This window comes from Scomber japonicus, chromosome 1 (assembly GCF_027409825.1).
Source record: "Scomber japonicus isolate fScoJap1 chromosome 1, fScoJap1.pri, whole genome shotgun sequence".
NCBI lineage: Eukaryota > Metazoa > Chordata > Actinopteri > Scombriformes > Scombridae > Scomber > Scomber japonicus.
The window spans coordinates 12,367,993-12,385,033 of record NC_070578.1 but is presented as its reverse complement, the minus strand read 5'-3'; the positions used below and the strand labels follow the sequence as shown (position 1 = coordinate 12,385,033).

General features: G+C 41.6%; 2 protein-coding genes across 7 annotated transcripts in view; both read left to right on the top strand.

Annotated features, from left to right (window-relative positions):
- Positions 1 to 211: 211 nt before the first annotated feature.
- Positions 212 to 6,764, top strand: aktip (akt interacting protein). Of its 2 annotated transcripts, none has more exons than XM_053322875.1 (10): positions 212 to 348; positions 1,039 to 1,162; positions 2,597 to 2,805; positions 3,006 to 3,070; positions 3,275 to 3,375; positions 3,727 to 3,815; positions 4,231 to 4,329; positions 4,749 to 4,856; positions 4,988 to 5,048; positions 5,231 to 6,764. In XM_053322875.1, the coding sequence occupies exons 2-10, from the start codon at positions 1,115 to 1,117 to the stop codon at positions 5,333 to 5,335; spliced, it is 885 nt and encodes a 294-aa protein (XP_053178850.1). In that variant the 5' UTR covers positions 212 to 348; positions 1,039 to 1,114; the 3' UTR covers positions 5,336 to 6,764. The 2 variants fall into 2 exon arrangements, with proteins under 2 accessions (XP_053178850.1, XP_053178842.1); XM_053322867.1 differs by having other exon boundaries at positions 1,039 to 1,167; positions 2,599 to 2,805.
- Positions 6,765 to 7,620: 856 nt separating this feature from the next.
- chd9 (chromodomain helicase DNA binding protein 9) overlaps positions 7,621 to 17,041 on the top strand; it is a 75,584-nt gene continuing 66,163 nt past the window's right edge. For 4 of the 5 annotated variants that reach the window (XM_053317218.1, XM_053316721.1, XM_053315943.1 and 1 more), the window contains exons 1-2: positions 7,621 to 7,661; positions 12,513 to 14,216. In XM_053317218.1, coding sequence (XP_053173193.1) covers positions 12,621 to 14,216 — 1,596 coding nt within the window. In that variant the 5' untranslated portion in view covers positions 7,621 to 7,661; positions 12,513 to 12,620. The remainder of the gene's footprint in view (positions 7,662 to 12,512; positions 14,217 to 17,041) is intronic. The other variant, XM_053315171.1, reaches the window with a different exon arrangement.

The following is a 17,041-nucleotide window of genomic DNA, read 5'->3' as shown; positions in this document are numbered from 1 at the left end:
GTTTCTTCGGTTTTTCGCTCTCAATAAAGTCCAATAATAATGATAAAGTCAAACAAATTAAATCCACTTTCCCTTCCACGTGACTAAGCGCCAGCAAATCAAATGCGGAAACGGCTCACCCGATAGACCAATGGCAATAAGCATTCATGCGCGGAAACGCCCCTCATTAAGTTAGATTGAACTCCGGTTTCTCTGTCTGTCATATAATTCAGCTAGCAGCTAACGCGTTAGCCGGGATGAAACCTTTACAAATGACCAACAGCTGAGCAGTTTATGTGGAAATTAGACCGAGACACACAGGTGTTAATCTCTATTGAAGGATTATTTTACAGATCTCTAGCAAATACGGTGAGTTGCATTAATACGCTTGTCTACGTGTAAAATTAAAGGGACAGTCAAGTTGTTAGCAGCGGCCAAAGCTATCTTCGTAAGCTAATGCTATAGATATCGTTTAGTGAATCAAGGACACAGGTAAGTAAGCATCAGTATGTCAAATTGACATTATATATTCTTGTTGTTCTACTAAGTATGCGGTCATGCTCTCTGTTCAGCTGTCGGTTAAAATGATATCAAGTTTAAGTAAAGTTGCGTTGCTCCACAACGCTTGCTAACCTAGCACTGTAACACAATAACTCAATTTCCTATTAGAAATGCTTCTACAATATCAGCTAGCTTTATTGAAATGATAACACAGCTCTGCAACGTTACTGCCACCTTACACAGATAGCACTATGACAGCTAGCCAGCATACTTTATTTGCCGACAGCCAAGTTAGCACAAAGCTAAGCTAGGTTATCCAAACAAACCCTGACCTGAAGTTTAAATCAGTCCATAGTAACGTTTCTCACCTTGTACTCTGCCTACACTCAACATTAAGATATTTGTAAACTTCACTGTAAAGCTGTTAGGATGATGCTAGAGTGTTATCTAAATGGAATTAGATGAGTCTTGCGTGCTTGGCTATGTGTGTTTTTCCTAGTTGTTTGTTTGACCTCAGCAGCTCATTAGTTGTTCCATGTTTTCTTTCCATCGCTGCAGCGGATGGCACGGACAGCACTTGTCGTGGGACCTACTTAAGAAAAGAGGGATATCAACCTGAACCTCTGTATGAGTAATGAACCTAAACCCCTTCTGGAGCATGTCTGCCAATACAAGTCGCAAGGTAAAGTTAAACACATTTGACTTTTATTTTGGCTAATAGAACTGGAAACTAGTCAACCTCCATTTGAAATTTGTCAACCTCCAATTGAAATGAATGTATCATCAAAGCTAACAGTAATTTGAGTCTGCTATGACTGAAAACTTTCATTTTTGAAACACTATCATTTCATGTAAGTTTTCGTCTTACATATTATGTAAGTTTTATCTCAGTAATATACAGGGCATGGCAGTCATGTGCTAGACTAGTCATTGAGTATATTCATTTTTTTAAAAACATGACAGATCATACTTTCATTTTAAATTAAATGCAAGTTACTTAATATGTATAAATATTATTCTTTGGTTGATTGTATAAGTGTAGACTTTTAAAGGCTTGCTTTATGTAGTGTTTAAGTTGGTATTTTTGAAGAAAAAAACAGACATGGTTAAAGTGACTTGTTGTGGAGTTGTGACATTCTAAAGAAACCAGCACCAGCACTCTGTAAAATGAGTTGATGGGTTTGTACTCAGGAGTAACTTAATAACTTAATTGCAGGTTGTAAATGATAATCACTTGAAATAGAGGTGGCTAATCTATGAGTTTGACACTATGTCTTATTTATGTTGATCACCTCCACAGTTTGCTTGATCAGAAAATTAAGTGAGGTCATCAATCCTGCACCTGTTCCCACTTGTTTTCATTGTCTTAGGAGTCTCTGTACTGTTTATACTAAAGCTGAGGGTGTGGTCTGACTTTTGACAATTACTTTTTGTTTCCAAATAGTATATTACTATTACTGTTACTTAGTCCAGGTAGTTTGTACTAGACTAGACTTTTACCAACAAGTGGGAGTGGAGGTAAATCTTGGCATATTAGTGTGACTATGATGAGGAAGGGAGGAGGCACACTGTGTACCTTGAGCATGGGCGTGACTTCATTTTTTTCCCCGACTAGTCAAAGGAATATTTCAAAAGCATTCAGTCGTCAAGCCTGATCTCAATGAATGTCCATGCTAGATCTGAAGCATTAATGCCCAATTCACAACACACATTCCTGGCATACTTGTACTGGTCATCAGCAGTGTGGGTTGTACCTTCCTGATACATTCCTGACATCCTGCTGCTGTGTGCTTGAAATGCACTGTAACACTGGAACTGCTCTGCTCATTCTCTACAGCATGAGCAAGAGAAGTTAGTAGCTCTGGTTTAGACACTGTTACTGACTGATAGGCCGCAAACCAGATGGGCAGTGTAACCTGAGAGGTTGGTCACAGCACATGGTCACCACACTGGGCCATTGCTCTACTCATTGACTGCACACAGTGGATCGTGAAGAGAAGTCTTCTTTAACCAGGCTGTCAATAAGTCTCTTCTGTCTGTTTTTATAACATAGATAGGAAATATGTTAGAGCAGATGTGTTGAGATTCCTGTTGTATTTCTCGTCCGAAACCACAGAGACCAGACAACGAGGAACAGAGTGGGCATGGGGATCAGAGAGCCAGCCCCGCCCGACTGCCCTTTGGCAAGAAGCAACTTCCAGCCATTCCTAAGAATGCAGCCCCTATTACCAAGCCTACAGCAATGAGCACCCCAGCCCAGTCAGCCAATGGCACACACGCCTCCTATGGCCCCTTTTACTTGGAGTACTCTCTGCTGGCTGAGTTGTAAGTAGTGGTCACATGTGATTTTTCTATGTTTATACTACAGTGTTGGCTGCACTTGCACGTAGCCTTTAAATCAGTTTGCATACTGCTTGTCCATTTCATTTGGTACATAAATAAAAATGAGTTGCATATGTTTTTCTCCTTTTTTTTCTCTTTCCTTTTATTTTTGGTATTGATCTGACTTGTCATGTGATTTGCAGCACACTAGTGATTAAGCAGAAACTCCCTGGAATTTATGTCCAACCATCCTACAAGTCGGCACTAAGTAAGGGCCTCTCTTTAAAGTTTGTGCAATGAATCTACACACTAATTAAATGTATCCACTCGTGGATTCTATCTGAAATCTTTAAGAGCTTTTGTTATTTCAAACTTGAAACATTTCTGCGCATATATATACTGCTTGGCATTGATCTGGAGTGTTTCTTGTATTGATAAAAGTAACAATTCCAAACTGTGTTCCTCTGTTTAGTGTGGTTTGGGGTCATATTCATCAGACACGGCTTGTACCAGGATGGAGTCTTCAAATTCACTGTGTATATTCCAGATAACTATCCAGATGGAGAGTGTCCTGTGAGTAGACATACACAGAGAATTAAAACATGCACCGAGTCATCAGTATTTTTGCTGATGGTCCAAGACAACATAAACAAATCTTACCGTTAAAATGATTTCTCCAGGTCTGCACAGGTTTAGGAAGATTGAGTATCTTAAACATCTGTAAGCATCATGACTGGAAATGTGTTGACAGTCTTATGTAAACTGTTAAGTACACACAGAAAAGATGAAAATCATGACTAAATAATAAAAGTACTCTTGAGAGCCATCAACAAAAACATTTGGATAATGATTCTGGAAACTTAATTTTTTTGTGTTGCGTAACAGCAAAACCCTCAACTATTCCTTCCTTTTGCCTCATTTCAGAAACTAGTGTTTGACATCCCCGTCTTCCATCCACTTGTCGACCCGGTGTCTGGAGAGCTCGATGTCAGAAGAGCTTTCACCAAATGGAGGTACTTATAGGCTCATGCAATTTATTCTTCCATTTTCTTCTTCCAAATGCATATTTGAGTGAAAGAATGAATAATTAATTTTTTGTGTGCTCAATGTCATCCCCACCTCACACGGCCCGAGCCAGTCCAGCCCAGTCAGTCCTTTTCCTGGGCTGTTTACTCAGCTCAACATTCTCTGCAAATCTTCTAGACCAAAGACAACTAGTCTGAAAGAACAAAATTATCAAAACAAATATCAGTAATAATTCAAAATGCATGTGTCTGTAATTTCATATTGCAGCAAATTCCATCACTCACTTATGATAGTAATTACAGTTTTATGATGTTGGGGTGTTCACTTTTTTAGTATTTGGTATTTTTCTGCCAAAAGATGAATTATGTTGTCAACCTCCTTTTTTTTGTTTTGTATTTGTAGACGGAATCACAACCACATCTGGCAAGTCCTGATGTACGCACGCACAATTTTCTACAAGATCAACACCACAGAACCACTCAACCCAGAGGCTGCTGTGTTGTGAGTGTTTGAATAAGAATATTGCCTTCATTTAAAAAAACACAATTATTTTACAATATTTGCATTCTGTGACATGTTATACACAAAGATAAATTAAGGACCCTGATGACAGTAGGCTAAATAGGAATAAATTGCTAATCTTGATTCAGTAACTTGAGTTTTTTTGATCCACTGAGCACAAAGCATAACTGTATGAAATTGGATAAATGGTTCTATTGTTCCAAATGTAAATCACTTGGATACAAACCATGTTCTGGTTAAATAATTTGTGAAGTGCTTGCCGCCTCTGCAGAAGACATTTTGACTTGTTGCAGTAACTTCACAGATATAATGAATAAAAGTAACAAAGGCTCAGTTCTATTTGATTGGAATGTAGTCATTAATTAAACTTATGTTACTGTTTTTCTTACCCCTCTTAGATATGAAAAGGACGTGCATTTGTTCAAAAGCAAAGTGGTGGATAGTGTGAAACTATGCAACAGTCACCTTTTTGACCAGCCCAAGATAGATGATCCCTACGCAATAAGGTTGGTGGACTGTCCTAAATTTTTGACATTTAACAACCTTCACCACACAAGAAAATACATTCTGTACATCTTGTGAAAAATGTTGATGTTGGTCTCACACTAACTTTCTCTCTCTGATCCATTTGTTACAGTTTTTCTCCATGGAACCCAGCTGTTCATGAGGAAGCAAAAGAGCGAATGTTCACATATAAAGTAAGCTTGACAAAACTACCGCAGCTTATTAATCTAGAGCTCTGTGGGTTGTGTATGAGCTGGAGAGTGCAATCAACCCACCCTCCCCAGTTTTAAAACCCACGGGGTTAGAGTGTGAGCTATGAGCACTGTGATTGGTCGAGCTGCCTCTGTTATATGACTGTTTGTCTTTGTTGTTCCAGAGACGACCTGAGGATCACCACAAGGGAACGCATGTGTCAGGGCTGTCTTGGGTGAAGCCTGGATCAACGCAGCCCTTCAGCAAAGACGACGGTCCTCCCCAGTGAACCTGAACGGTCGCCACAGCAGCCACTAGAGGGAGGCACACGCATCAGATGCCACGCCTCTGGCTCACCTCAGCTGTTTGCGAACTGGATCCTTGAAACAGTTGGGAGAACTTTTAAATTAACTCTCCACAGTTATTGCTTGGCTTTAAAAAACTTCATAGGTGTCTCCTCAAACAGCTTTAGAGTAAGGAAACAAAGTTTGTATCATATGTAAAATCGACGATGACAAATGGATGTCTCAACATCATTCAGGCTGTGATGCAATCAAAGAGCTTTCTCATTCATATTTTCGGATCCATGCACATGTTGGGTTAGGTGATGAGATACTGTCCCAAAAGGAGATGAAAAGTATGAGCAAAGCAATTTGCATTCATACGGTAAGTATAGTGGACTACATGATCTAAACCACTTGTTGAAATTGGCTCAGGACTGTTTATTTGTCAGACTGGGGAAGTTGTCAGTCACAGCCGTGTGATATCTTAACCTTCACCCATCCCAATGCCCGATTAGATTCACAGGACATGTTTTTATATTTGTTTCTTATTGGACAGTGATTTATTTTTCCTGTGTAAACTATTGTCTTACACAGTTCATAATATATAAATATAAATATATATATAAAATGCAGAGCTCACAGGTATGGTTTTAAATGAGATGCTAAATAAGTAAGCTCGTGTTTTTATTTTGTCTGATTTTTAAATCATTTTGAATGTTTTATGTAATCTTAGCTATCGGTTATTAAAGGTTTGATGTGTAAATAATGGATGCTGTGCTAAGGTTTGACTTCCGAAAGTTGTCTGTGTCTGCTTGGATTTTCTAAGTAATATTTTGGTTTTATTTGCTTTCTTTGCAAATGTTATGTTCCCTTGCATATCTTTTCTGCACATGTCAAATAAGTTGCAGGATTCATACATAGCTCTGAAGAAATGTATTTTGATAAGTTTTAGTTCTTCACTACTGAACAGCACACAACAGATGGTAATATACTAGAAAACAATTAGTCAGACTACAAGACTACACATTTTCTGTAGTTCCAGGCCAATCTCAGTTTGTATTTGATATGCATATCTGTTGAGTTATCTGGCCTGATAGAAATGTTACCCGGCTACTTTCAATATGCAAGGGTGTGGAAACAGGATGGCATTTTTTAAAATGTGTGGGAACCCCATAAAGAAATTACTACATGAGAATAACAGATATGGTGCTAAAACCTGTTGGATCTATTTATAGATAGCTGTGAAAGGCAAAGATGTAACAAAACCTTTAGTGTACTTCACATACTGCTGTTTGGGCTGTTGGCAACTTCAAACGAGTGAGGTTTCAATGTGTTTTGTTTGGACCCATTTCTGCTCCAGTTTCTGAATGACATTACTGTGTAGATCACATTAAATTTAAATGCTTTTCTCTGAAATCAATAAAACGATTGAAAGCCAAGTCATACTTTGTTTTTCAGTTTTTGCACTTGGGTTTGCCAGAAACTGTTTTACTGACTGTTTAAAATGAATCTGCCAATGACCCGTGAGGAAAAGCAGTAATGGATACTTTCATTTAGTACATCAGGGAGTCTACAATGGTGGAAATATCACTCTTAAAAATATATTTGTATACTGGTATTGTTCTGTTAACCCAGAATTAATATTTCTCATAGTAAAAAAAAAACACATGGTATACAAAACAGGAGGACATTACAAACATGTGACATCATGGATGAGCGTGTACTAATCATATAGCAAATATTCAAAGGAGAGACCTCAATGAGTCATTTCAGAATACCTTTATGCCATAAGAGTCTAAAAGAGTCATGTCTCTAAGTCATAACGAGCACACAGATACTTTGCTTAACATAGTTGAGAGTAGTATGTCGTTTACCCACTAGAGGTCGACATGCACCCACAGTGGAGAGCAGCTCTCTCCCTGCTGTCATATGTGCTCTGAGGAGAGACTCTACTCCATGTGCGAAAGTAAAACCTCTCCGGATTGGCTCTGGCTTAGACGCGGCCATCTTATGCACTCTGTCAACACAGGGACTTCAGACATGAAAACCATGATTGAATCAGCCGCTGACCAGTGCTGGTTGGGAGGGGGACGACACTGTAACACAAGTACTGGGAGAACAGGCTTTGAACGCGACATGGAAAGGCTACATTGAGGCAAATTGTCAGAGGTCCAATCAGAGAGGAGGTCACGAATATGCAAATGCGTTGTTATCACAGTCACGTCAGCAGCAGCGCCAGAGCCGCTGTGCCGAGGTCGCCAGCAGGAGTACAACTAACAACACAGTCACAACTTCGCCGATAACACTTTGCTCATTTGGGGTTCCTTTCAGGTAAGAAACGACACTCGTGTAGGTGAATTTTTCGGAGAGGTATTTTACTATTTAGACATTGTGTTTCATTCAAGCGAGGAGCTGTCAAATTTCTGACAGTCAAGTCAGTGAGTGAGGCGAGCCTCAGCTGTCTGATGACACACCGCCTTGCTGACTGTGTATCTTCCCGATGGAAACAAGACTGCCGACTTGCCAAACTTGTCCATATTAGTTTCTCCGTAGTTCGCAGTATATATTACAGCTAATGTCAGCGTACTTTCCCACTGTTTGCCGGGCACGAGACGACGCGCGTGGCTTTTCAAGTAGTCGTTGGTGGTTGGTGGTGGTCATATGGTGGTCCTGAACTGACAGCGACCAGCCCGGGCTCAGTCAGCACCGCACCAGGCAATACGTTAGCTGTAGATTAGAAACGACACCGGGAGTCGTTTAGGAATAAAAATAATAAAAACAAACTACTTTGTATTATCACGGATATCATCAATGTCGACCTCTCCATCCTTCTCCGCCCTCACATCCCTCCCTCCCTCCTTCCCTCCCTCCTCTTCTTCAGTGAGGAAGCGTCACGACACCTTTTTTGAATCCCGCTTCCCAAACTAGACCGCTCTCTACTCAAACACCCCCGGGGGGCTCACGTTTAATCTCAAATCCAAATGTCCCACGTGGGTTCATTTTGTTCCCACTTTGGCGAGCAGCCGTTGCAGAAAGGAGCGCAACACATAGCCCGGCCCGGCTCACCGCTTCATCAAACGCCGCCACTCGCAGCCAGCTGAAGCCATTGCTGGGCGAAGATGAAGAAGAGCATGCTACTGACTTCAGAGGTGAGCCCGGTGTCCGGCCAGCATGAAAGAAAGACTCCTTAAAAAAGGGTTGAAAAGACGACGAACGAGTCTTTGAAAGAAAAGGAACGTACTATCAGTGAGAGAAATACTTTGGTTAACTTTACGCGTTTTAAAAATTGCATTTAATAATAGCTATTACTTTTTTTTTCTTCCCTACATCAACCTTGCTACTACTTGTTGTTTTGATGCTGTTTGACTGAGGTGCAGACAAAGTGGCCATGTGTCCTGGATTCAATGGCGACCTCGATCGGGACAGTTTATGTACACAATTCTTGTTGATATTAGGCACGAGGTAAACTACACGTGCCTGGATGGTGCTTACAGCGTCACGATTATGAAGGAAACAGCTGGAAGTCGACAGGCTGTTGGGGGTGGTGTGGTGTGTGTGTGTGTGTGTGTGTGTGTGTGTGTGTGTGTGTGTGTGTGTGTGTTGGGGGGGACTGGTCTGTGCCTCTGGGCCACAGAGGGATATTTAAAGGTTAGCAGTGGCTTGGTTGGCAGGCTCACGGATATGCAGCACTGATTCAGGGCACATGGGAAAGATTGCGTAGCTGAGCGTGTGTTATTTTAAAAAAGAACACACACACACCTTACATTTAGTTTTCATGCGTTACCTGATGTTTTATCAGCACTTTACTGCTAACTGGAATGGACTGTTTGCTTCATTTACAGCTTTCAACCTGGGTTTGGCTCTGTCTCAGATTTGCTTTGAATGTCACCAACAGGGAATATTATCAGCTGTTGGAAATAATTTCAAATTAGACACGTTTCCATGACATTTTTTGTTCATTAAGTGTTCGAAGTGAAACATTTGATAGGTTGCCTAATGTTTGGCACAAACCCAAATGTTGCTTGCTAAATGATTACCATTGATCAATGGCTACCAGTATTTTCCATAATCCAAAGGCAAAGCTACAACTCTTTAGGTATTTGAAACCCCCTCTATAAGGGTTAGAAATAGTTAAATTATCAATTGAGACTGGAAAAAGTTGTCATTTTCTACTACTGTCTATAAATTGCTGCCATGTGGCAACGATGCACAGTTTTTCCATCTGAATTCTTCAGAATTGTCTGTCTCTTATGTAGTGGTTTCACATGCATCCTGTTTTGTGTGTTGACAGATTAACAGTATGATGCCTATGAATATCAGTATCCAAAAAGGCTAAAAAAAACCATATTAGTAAGTGGGAATATCACATTTAGAGTAAGTCACGTGATTCCCCAATTAAAACGGATTTTGGTAAACAAAGCACTAAAAGAGAACCATTAAGCTGGAAGCACAGCACAGCCCAAACTAAAAACAGGAATGGCTTCATGCCTGTGTGAACATTTTTTTTCTTTGGGAGCTAGTTGTGGGGAGAGTGATATTATATGGTCCAGGCTTGGTTGCATGACAGCGAGTATTAGCAGGAATTACATGCAGAATGTGTGTTAAGTTTTGTTAGGCTTCATGTTTCAAATGGTTTAAAGTTCTGTGCTATATTCTGAATGGACTGCTGGTAGACTCACAAATTAGTTACTCATAGACTCAATGTCCCAGGTTTTAGTGTTAGAACTGGAGTGAAACAATTAGAGTTTAAAAAAAACAACCCTATATTACAGAGTCAATCCAAAGTGTGGCTCTTCAAATTAGGGTGGTGACATGCAGTTCACTACGGAGGAGAATGGGAGTGAGCATCATTTTATTGTAGGTTGTTAGCAGCCATTCTCACCGCTGTTCGAGCAACCACCGTGCATTTACAAATCCCCAAACTTTGGTAGGCTAAGATCTCTGATTGTCTGTATTTGAGAGACTAGACCAAAGGAAATAGAATGTGTGAATCAAGTGTAGTGCTCATATTTATCCAGTAGCATTTTACAGCCCGATCTTGGTCCTCAACTTCTGATAAGAAATATATAATTGTATTTGTCGTAGGATTCTTCCTGTATGACCCCTGAAATGAGTCATAGTGTTAATGATTGGGTTAAAATAAGTAGCAACACTCAACTCTAGGATTGGGGTTGTTAATTATGAATGATATAAGAACCATAAATTAGGTACTTAATATGATATGAGATGAAATGGTGAAAAAGTATTTGCAGAAAACCTCTGTTTTAGGGACAGAAAAAAGTCATTCAATGAACAGGTTGTAAATATGCAACAGAATGAGATTTAGACTTAGGCTTAAAATACATGAAGGAATTATTATATATGACTTAAGTATTGAATAACTTTTTTACCATGTAGTTGGATGATGATGAAGCCTTTCTGAAAATGTCACAAAAGCGTAAAAAGTAATCCCAGACTGTTTCTGCTACTGTAGCAAAAAATAGTTAGTGACTGATGAAGTCTATCTCGGTCAAATGTTGCATTTATAATCATAACAGTGTGTGGGCTATTTTTCTAATCAAAGATAATGTTTAGCTTTTATTTCCAGTTATCATCAGATAGTTGTCTTATGTGTGTTATTCTGAGCCGCAGTGATGAAATCAGAGTGTAAAATCATCAGCTGTCACCGCAGGGAGGAAATAAACTTTGCACAATTAATATTCAGCTAAAATCTTCATGATGTCTTTAGTGTCGTAAATGATTTCCTTTTTTGCATGGAAATAGAGAGTCTGGAACAACAAACGGTTTCCACTGACCTATAAAAATAGACATTGCTTTTTTTTTTTTAACTTATCTCTTTATTGTAAACTCAAAACTTTTGTCCATGTCGGCATCCAGTAGGAATGATGACACTTTAGTTTTTTCCCAGTGATCTGATTAGTCAGAGGTCAGGGTGTTGACAGGGTGTTGACAGGTTGTGACGTGATACTCTGAAGATAACCTGCTACATTAGCTGTTTAGCAGAAGTTACCGTGGTGATGTACCCCAATAAGTAGTGAACCACCGTCTTAAACCTGAAGTTAGTCCAGACCCCTGAACTACAACAGGTGTGAAAAATTATGATTTAGTGAGAGTAAAAATAATGAATTGGTTCACAAACTTCCTGATTCAACTCACACAAACCATTCTAACCTCACATTCACAGCTATGTGTGTGCTTCTATGAAAGTATGTACTCTATGTGTTGCTGGCTTTTGACCTACAATTTCAAATCTCACCTGCAGCAGCTGAGGTTGCCGTTATTGTGGACAAAAAACCCCCCCCCATGAACAGCAACTAGTGTATTTAGAGGTATGCTACAGAGACAATACCAGTTGGTTCTTTAATTCAGTGTTTAGTCTATCAGTCTGACTGTAATTTGAAATATATCAGCCATTGAAAGCAATACAAGTATCTCTACAAGTTAAACTAAGATAGTAGAGAAATGTCTGTGCTTATTTGTGCATGTGTGCAAGTCAGCATAATGACTGACCCGGGTAAGTCAGTCATCTTCCGCTGGTCTGTGGTTGCAGAACACACACACACACTCACACACACACACACACACACACACACACACACACCCACCCACAAAGGACCTCATCTGCCTCTGTCCCTAGCTGTTGAAATTCAGCTGTCTGCACCTCCCACACATTCTGCAGTAGCATGACAGGCAGCTTCATTGGCTATGGGGATTGGGGGTGGGGGGTGTGGGTACAGGAAGAGGCACCTGCTGGTGGCGGGTTGTTGGTTTGCACCAGCTGCTTTGCTACACACATGAAAGGCACTGCTGATAGATAATTGACAGTACCAAATTTCTCCCAGACCTTTCCAACCTAGCCATTACCTGGCTTTTCAAAGCTTTTTTCTCAACACTGGATGGGCATTTGTGCAGTTCTACTAACCTACAAGCATGTATCACTGATGACGAAATGTATGATAAAAATAGATATGGTGGGGAAACAGTCTTTGTAAGTTGCCATGTCATTTCAGACTGAATACGATCTGCAGCGTTGTGATTTTTGATAAAGTAGCTTGTAGTTTGTTTGAAAGCTGTGATCCAGACTTCACCTGTACTGTACATTTAGTTAGTAAACTCAACAGTCCACATCTTCCCACATTAAAGATGTATTTTAACATTTTTCTTCTCTCCTTTTTTGAACAGGGACACAATATAAAGGACATGTTGTAAGTCTGTAGAGAGTGAGGCTCATTGGGACCAGCTTGGATCCAGTAGAGTTCCAAAGGTTCCAGTTACCCTCCGAGCTCTGCCATGGACTTCTTTGATGACCCTAACCTCTTTGTTGGAGGTTTGGACGGGCTGGATGAAGAAGGTTTCCCCTCAGCACCGTCACTAGTGGATGAGCTAAATCTCAGTGCTGACTTTGAGCCCCTTCAAGTGGAGCCTCTAGGGACAGGGAAGCACCAAGACATGATACCGCCAGTTTCTTCCACATCTGCTCAACAAGCCATGCCCACTTACAGTCATCAGATGGGCCACTACATTGGCTTGAAGGCACAGAATCCTATGGGGCAGGCATTTCCTGGTCAAGGGGGCACAGTTGGTGGAGATGGTGGTATGATTGCAGAGCAACATGGCCAGTACCATAATGCCACCATCACTCAAGTACCTCAATCCAATGGGCTGTTCTGTAACAGTAGCAGTCCAATGTGGGGCAACCAGGACCAGAATGGGAATATGTACCACCCCTTATCTCAACAGCAGCAACAGCTTTGTCATCAGCAGCAACAGCAGCAGCAACTGCACAACCAGCAAATTCATGTAAGACAACAACAAACACAGCAGCAACACCACCCCTGTCATCAGCAGCAACAGCAACAGCAGCACAGACTACGGCAGCAGCTGCAACAGCAGCAAAGTCATCAGCAACAGCTGTTAAACCAGCGCCAGCACCAACAATTGAACACACAGACTATGTCCCTGCAGCAACAGCAGCATCATAATTTCTCCTTTCATCAGGGAAGTCAAACTCAGAGCCAACAGCAAGTTCACCATAGTCAACAGCAGGTTCCACACCAGCTAAGTGTAGGAGGACCAAGGTTTCATTCAAGGGCTCTGTCAACTAAGTCCTATCTGGATAGTCAAAATGCTTCTCTGTCCGGCACTTGCTTACAGCAGCAGCAGCAGCAGGGTAGCTACCAGTTGAACAGGGCAGGTCAAGCCTTCTCTGGATCAGGCCTGGAAGACCGTAACCTGCCCTTCCCCATGCATTCATCGTCGGTGGTTCACTCCCTGCCCACATACTCAGTCAGTTCTACCACCAACTACCAACCCGCGCAGTACCCTGCCTACCCTGGAGAACCAGAAATAGCCAGTCTTAGTCAGCAGTCTTTGTCATCAGCATCTGTGTCTAGGCCCACCACCATTGCTGCTCCTCTCACTTCTACAGTGCCTGAGCTCTCAGGGACGGTATGTCAGTTTCCATCCACTTCAGTTATGGGTCAGCAGCATGCTAGGACCCCGGTCAGCCAGGCAGAGGAATGTCCTTTCCGTGCTTTACGCTGTTCTGGAGAAACCCAGGGAAGCTGCAAGTCTTCTGAGATGTTTGGTGAATCTATGAGCTGCTACGCCAGCATAGCCAGTCATCTGCCCTCTGAGCAGCCACAGAGTTGTGGGGCCATCAACACTAATGGATTTCAAGCTTTGGGAGACAGCCTCCTGCCATCAGGGGCTCAGGATGGGGACTTGGAGGGGTTGGAACCTCCTGACCTCCTCCCTGACTTACTGCCCCAGCTGGAGGCAGCTCTCAGCCAACAGGATGAATCCAACTGTTCGTGGGCTGATTCCAGCCAGGAGAGAGGACATGAGCGCAGAAAGTCACCACCTGTTGAGAACAAGGATGAAAAGGTAATATAATGTTACAAACCAACATGTTTGTTATAATGATTGGTTTTAAACATACACATCTATTAGGTGAGCTCTCTCACCAAACTCACTGATTTCTGTCACTTTCACTACAAGTTACACACAAGTTATTTTATGATACATCCAGATAGAGTTAGAATAATTTAGGAATATTATGCTTGATCGTTTATCCTGATGTCTCTTTAGTATACATAGATTACTGAGAGAAACTGAGGGTTGATAAATTGAAATTAATTTTAAAAATTAGATGTTTTAAGTGCATTATCTCTTCTTTACTAACAGAAAACATTTCTTTACTGACGTTAAGATATTTTTTTGTGTTTTTAACCATTTATCATGCCACAAAATCCAACCAGTCCTGTAATGTTTAACTAACTTTCCCAGATAGAACATGTGTTTGTCTAGTAGGAAACCTGCAATCAGTGGTGGAGTGGGGGAAGGTGGAGAGGCGGTACCTTAGGCTGCCTGAAAGCCTTCTGAAAATGATAATGGTCTGTCCAGCCTGGCCTGTCTATCTGCCCAGTACGCCGACAGCAGGTCAGGCCTGATTAGGCTAAGAGTGGCAGGAGTGTCTTCAGGACTTAGCTGTAAGCATACTTAGGGCTATATCAAGATGTGGGTCAGGGCAAGCCAGAAGCACTTGCACACAGCCTCGCTGGAGTGTGGGGGAGGTTGCACACTGTTGTGGTAGCTGCCACAGTTTCTGTGTCTGTGTCTGTGTGTGTGTGCAAGTGCATGTGCACGTATGAGAGAGCAGGCGGGAGGAAAAGAGCATGGTGAAGGAGAGTGGTTAGCACTCGAGGGAGGGGGAGGGGGTATGGGAGATGGAGAGAGCAGTAGCTCATGGAAAAAGACGGACAGCTTAGGAAAGAAAGGGAGGGAATGAGACAGAGAGGAAGAGCACGAGAGGGAGAGGAGTCGCGGAGGGGGAGGCTGAGAGAATGCATTAGCTGGCTGTAACAGGCTTGAGGCAGTTCCTGGACCTCAGTTGGCTGGTAACTTAGTAGCATCCACAGAGACTGCTGGCCCACAAGTGACACATGTCCAGCACCACAAGCAGCAGACGCTTCATCATGGTCTGTGCTCTTAAACAAAGCCACAAACACATTAATGTGTTCTTTTTTTGATGATGTTTGTGTTAGATTTCAGTGATGTTGTGTTACCAACAATTACAAAAGCATATTATTTTAAATAGCAGAAACTAGCCAGTGCACATGTTGGAAATTCACATATTTTAATAAGAGCACTTGGGTTTTCCACAGCCCTCTTCTGACTCAATACCACTGACAGCACATAAGTGTTGTTTGACATTATCTTACCTACCCCACCTTTTCTGTATTTGCACATATCTTAGTGTAGTAAACATTTGAATGACAACACTTTTACAGTTTTGTGACTCATTTAAATCTCTCTGAACAGTGTCCTCTTCCTGGAAGCAGACTCATTGGCTTTATTCACCCCACCCCACCCCACCCCACCCCCCATCTCTGAAAACCAAATCATGCCGATACCATGTGCCAAGACACAACCTGTGTGTTGAGCACTGCCTCAGCTACCCCACAATAGGCAGCAGGCGACTGCAAAACTGGTGGCCTGTCTAAACCAGAGCTCATCCACACAGGCCATTTGCCCATCTGCAAAGGTCCTTGATTGAAATGGGGCCATGAACCACAGCCGTACAAACGAGCCTCTCCCTGTCTGTGTCAACATCCAGCCCTGTGTTGATGCTTACAGGCTGACTGTGCTATTCATGTGCACTGATGTGTGAAGAGCCTGCTGATAGTGTGTTTGCTGAACAGGCAAGGCATCAGGGGATAGCTGCCCACTCTTCACTCCCCCGCAGTGAATGCGGCTAATTAGGATTTTCAATGGTTGTAATGGTCAGCCGCAGCTGCGACGAGCACTTGGGGTTGAAGATTGAACCATTGTCGCAGGCTGCTGTATTCAGAGGTTAAATTGAATATAAATAATGTCTTCGACCTTGTTGCAACAGATCTGAATTCAAATGAACAGATGTGTGTAGAAGTTTTGGCCAGCCTGTGAGTCATTTCAGCAACACTCAGCTGAACTGGACTGCCAGGGGCTTTCTATGAAATGATAGTTCAAACTCACAGGCGCTCGAGTGAGACCCTTCTGTGCCGGGTGCCAGTTTTTTATGCTTATGTGTACTCATGTGAGTAAGCAGTCGGTCATGATGCTGTGACTGAGAGAACTGATATTTTCAGATCTCTGAGCATGTTACAGTGGGAGATGGAATAATTGTGAGATTTAACATGTGTAGGTTGTTGGAAACTATGATTCTGGATATTTTATCTACATAGTAAACAGTTTCAAGAAGATCTACTGTGTCAGACGTCATTATCACAATATAAAATTACATATTGAAATATTGCCCACCCTCACTGACAGTGGGCAAGCTGGCAAACTGTTGCTCAGCTCAGTACACTGAGGCATAGTTGGACAGTTTGATTGTCTTGCTTTTTAAATAGTGAACATGTGATTTTGGCTTTTTTTTTCTGGTGATTTCTCTCTTTTTTTTTTTTTTTTTACCTACAGTTGTGGCTCATTTTAAGTGCCTTCTTCTTTTTTGTTTTCTTGAGCCCAATCCTAATTTTTCTTAATTTTGCTTTGATACACTTACTGGGTGTGTTGGTTGTGAGAGATGCATTGGGCAACAGTAGCACATGTAATCCACCCTTTCCTGCCAACTCAAACTGAAAGATGTTTGCCACTGTGATTTTAGTCCCCAACATTGCTACTTAAATCTTTTAAATCTGTCAGCAGCTGGTCTTTTAATCATTTTTTGC